General features: G+C 32.1%; 1 protein-coding gene across 1 annotated transcript; it reads right to left on the bottom strand.

Moving 5' to 3' along the window:
- Positions 1-1,423: 1,423 nt before the first annotated feature.
- LOC149209438 (isoeugenol synthase 1-like) lies at positions 1,424-3,387 on the bottom strand. The gene is made up of 5 exons (XM_089394266.1): positions 2,905-3,387; positions 2,651-2,791; positions 2,233-2,467; positions 1,901-2,104; positions 1,424-1,797 (listed from the first exon to the last, which is right to left on the bottom strand). Exons 1-5 carry the CDS (start codon positions 3,121-3,123, stop codon positions 1,595-1,597), a joined length of 1,002 nt encoding a protein of 333 aa, XP_089250392.1. The 5' UTR covers positions 3,124-3,387; the 3' UTR covers positions 1,424-1,594.
- Between the last annotated feature and the right edge of the window lie 616 nt (positions 3,388-4,003).

Genomic DNA, 4,003 nt, shown 5'->3' with positions numbered 1-4,003 from the left:
AGGAAGATGGATGTGATCCTGAAGTATCTTCAAGCCAGGGGACCGGGGGTCAAAACGGAGAAGGAGGCCAATCTGGAGGCCCATAATTAACAACAGATGGAGCAGCTGAAAAGAGGTTTTTTGGATTTTAGTTTTTCTTTACAGATACTTGTTTTGTATGTTTAAAGTCATAACGTGTTTTATAGTAAGTAAAGTAGAAGGATATGTAGTATGGGAGAAAAGACTGTTGGGTCTATATTTTTGGATAATCGGTTATATAGCATGGGTAGAAAGACTGAAGATATTCTATTTTTGGATGGGAATTAAGAACCTCAGGTGGTCAAGATATCCGGTTTCCCTTCGGGGCGGGTTGAGACCGGCCCATATGTGGTATGTTTTCGATGTATGATCCTTATTTTACAGTAATAGAAATGATGAATCTTGCCTTTGCTTACAAAAAAAAAATATAATATAATTATTTTATCTTTTGATTTTATATATTTTTATATAATTATATTTGCTATATTTGATTTTACATTACATTGATATTTATAAATATAATATAACTATTTTATTTTTTGATTTTATATATTTTTATATAATTATTTTTTATTTTACTTTGTGATTATATATTTGCTTTCATATCTTAATTTTTTTTATTAGTTAATTTTTATTATTATTATTATTAAATTTTCACATTTTATTATTTTTTGGGTTATGAATTGTTATTATTTTTAGTGTTTGAATTAGACAATTAAAAATAAAAATAGTTTGATATTAAAAATAGTTAAAAATTAGATTATTGAATTATAAATTGTTTATTTTAATTAATTTCAATGTTCCATTTTTAGTATTAAAATATTTGACTTAAAGATTGTTAAAAAAATTACAGTTACATCTTTACTATATATGTTTGGGTTGGATCTTGTTCTCCATCTTTATTGGGATAAAAAAATTATCGACGTCCAAAAATAATTAAGAAAAATAATATAACTTTAATTATATTTTCTTCAATAAAATTTTTAAATATTTTCTCAATTATATATTTAAAATATTAAAACAAATTCGTTAATTATCTAATTTTATATCGTAAATAAAATAACATTTTAATAAACATTATGCATAATATATTAGTGTAAAAATGAAATGTAATAATAATAAATTTGTTTTTATTATTTTAAAAACGTAATAATAATATTTTTTTTTTAAATAATATAATTATAAAAGAAACATTAAAATTCGTCCCAGAAAACAACGAAAATTCTATTCAGAACTGGAATTAACCAAATTTTTGTAATATTGTTTTTAAACTTTAACATACATTCTCGCTCTATATATTCCTACGATACCATTAAAATAGATTAAATAAATATGAAGACCAAAATGTTATCAATGATCATTTTGCAATTAGCTAGAAGAACCATAAAAGTATCTTAAATAACTGTTAAAATCAACAAATTGTAAATTTATTATTCTGCAACTGATTTAATTAATGACTGGAGGTAGCAAATGCAATTTAAAGGCAGTACACTACTGCCAATTTAAATGTCAGAGGACGATGCACATGGGATACGAATGGGAATACAAATCTATAATGATGACTCAATATAATCCCTCACATGTATGATGCAAATTTTGTTTCTGGTGGATCCACAACGGAGATGTCAAGCAATTCGTCTATGGTGATGTGCTTGTACTCTGGATACAGTTCACACGCCTCCAGGTCTTCCTCTCCCAACTCAAACTTTGTCTGCTCTCCCTTCACAAAAATGTTGTGCAAAATCGAAACAGGAATGTTCTGCTCTGGACGAGGCAGAGCTGCACAGACATAAATCTCATGTTACATGTTTAAAATATGCAGTTAACAGCAGGTTTAAAGATTAAGGGTGAATGAAAATCGAAGTGACAACTGTTATCTTACTCTCTGAGAGTCTAACCATCTCGGCCTCGGCCAGAAAAACTCTCTTCAGACTTCTTCCAGTCTTCTTTTCCCACAACGAGACGAGCTCATTCTGGCAGATTATGTTGCTTGGTGGCCTGTAAATCACAAGCCTATTCATTGTTCTGGGATCGTTTGCCATCATTATCGTGAGAGCTGCAATGTCCTCTTCTGAATTCATAAACGCTGCACAACATAATCACCATGTAATTAGTTTTATCTTTCAGTAATACTCAGCCACCACATATTAATAGTTCCTTGTTTGCAATTTAAAAGCAATTTCATATGGAAAGAAAAGAGAGTAGATACACAACCTTTACTCAGACCATCCCCATAGATGACAACTTCCTCTGCCGGTGGTTTTTGACGGGGATGAAAGAAATAATCAACAAAATATGAGGCACAACTATTTGCAGAAAAGAAGGTGAATGGAATGCCGGCCTCTTCAATGGCCCTGCGAATCTTTCTTTTATTGTCACACACTCTTTGAAAGGGAGGGAGAGCTTGTACTGTGTCGACCTCGCTCGCAAACTCTGAGGGTACAAACCTCTGCATCAAAAAATGAAAATAAGAACCATTCACACTAATACATATAGATATAAAAGAGATCTAATCGAAATCCCTCAACGTTGGAATGTTTAGAAGTATTTAAATATAAAGGCACACAGATCCTACTAGCTCGGTTCATTTTTTGAGTTGTTTATCTTAGACAAACAATAATGGTGTATATACCTTTATATTTCCAATTCCAACATCCTTAATGGCGTTTATGATATTAAACTGATCCAAATGCTGAGGAGCGGCAACTGCCGATATTACTATGTCTACTTGCTTGATTGCATCCACAAGGCTGTTGTGATCATCCAAAGATCCCTGCTTAGCAAATCCCAAATCCATTAGCCTTCTTTTGCGAGTCATAATAAATACAATTTTCATCCAAATATGACAAGAAACGAAGAATTTAATATTGTGGAATATTCACTTACTTCAAGAATGTGAATGCCAATATCTTTGAATTGCTGAAGTAACTTTGCCTTGGAGGAATCAGGGTCAGCTGCTGTAGCAGGACGGACAAGAACGTAGGTTGGATAGCCCTTTGAAACGCTGGCTTTTGCCATGTATTTCCCAATGTATCCAGTGCCCCCTATTATCAAAACCCTATTCATCACGACCATATTAGGAGCAGAGTTCTTGAGATCTGTCATCTTGCAACTTTGAATTAATAAAATGTCAGCTAAAGAATTCAATCGCGGGCCTAGGAAATGGCATAGAATACTCTCAGAACATCACAATATAGGTCTTGATAGGCCTACATATTTAGAAGGACCAAGGTGTGTCACATAGCATAGTATAGATTCCTTGTTTGTCCATATTTCACAAAAAATAATTGCCGAGTGGAACGTGGAAAATAAAGGCTGGCCGTGGAGTGCAACTTTGAATCAATAAAATGTCAGCTAAAGAATTCAATCGTGGGGCTAGGAAATGGCGTAGAATACTCTCAACACATCACAATAGCATAGTATAGATTCCGTGTTTGTCCATATTATAGATTCCGTGTTTGTCCATAGTATAGATTCCGTGTTTGTCTTATATGGTTTTAATTTTGTTTTTGCTGCGGGCAACATCATTATATCTCCTTAATATAATCTATTTGGTTTTTTTTCTTCTCAAAAAAAAAATCCGTGTTTGTCCACATGTAAGGACGAAGGTGTCTCATATAGCATAGTATAGATTCCGTGTTTGTCCATAGTTCACAAAAAATAATTGACGAAGGTGTGTCACATAGCATAGTATAGATTCCGTGTTTGTCCATATTTCACAAAAAATAATTGCCGAGTGGAACGTGGAAAATAAAGGCTGGCAATGTTTCATGTCAATTCAATTGACATGTTTCATGTGTCAATTCAATTGACATGATCTTTTTTGTTTTTGGTTTGTTTTGGTGTGTTAAAGCAATTGACATGATTTTTTTGTTTTTGTTTCGTAGGAATTGTAGGTGCATTTACAATTCACGTGATCTTTTTCAAGTGGGGAAGTTAAACAAAAGGTTTATTTACAATTTAAATAAATAGTATGACGTTTCAA

This window comes from Pinus tabuliformis, chromosome 1_2, assembly GCF_031772625.1.
Source record: "Pinus tabuliformis cultivar Carrire ecotype Pingquan chromosome 1_2, CPIR1, whole genome shotgun sequence".
NCBI lineage: Eukaryota > Viridiplantae > Streptophyta > Pinopsida > Pinales > Pinaceae > Pinus > Pinus tabuliformis.
Note: the sequence above shows the minus strand (reverse complement) of the source record. Positions and strands in the feature narration are given on the sequence as shown.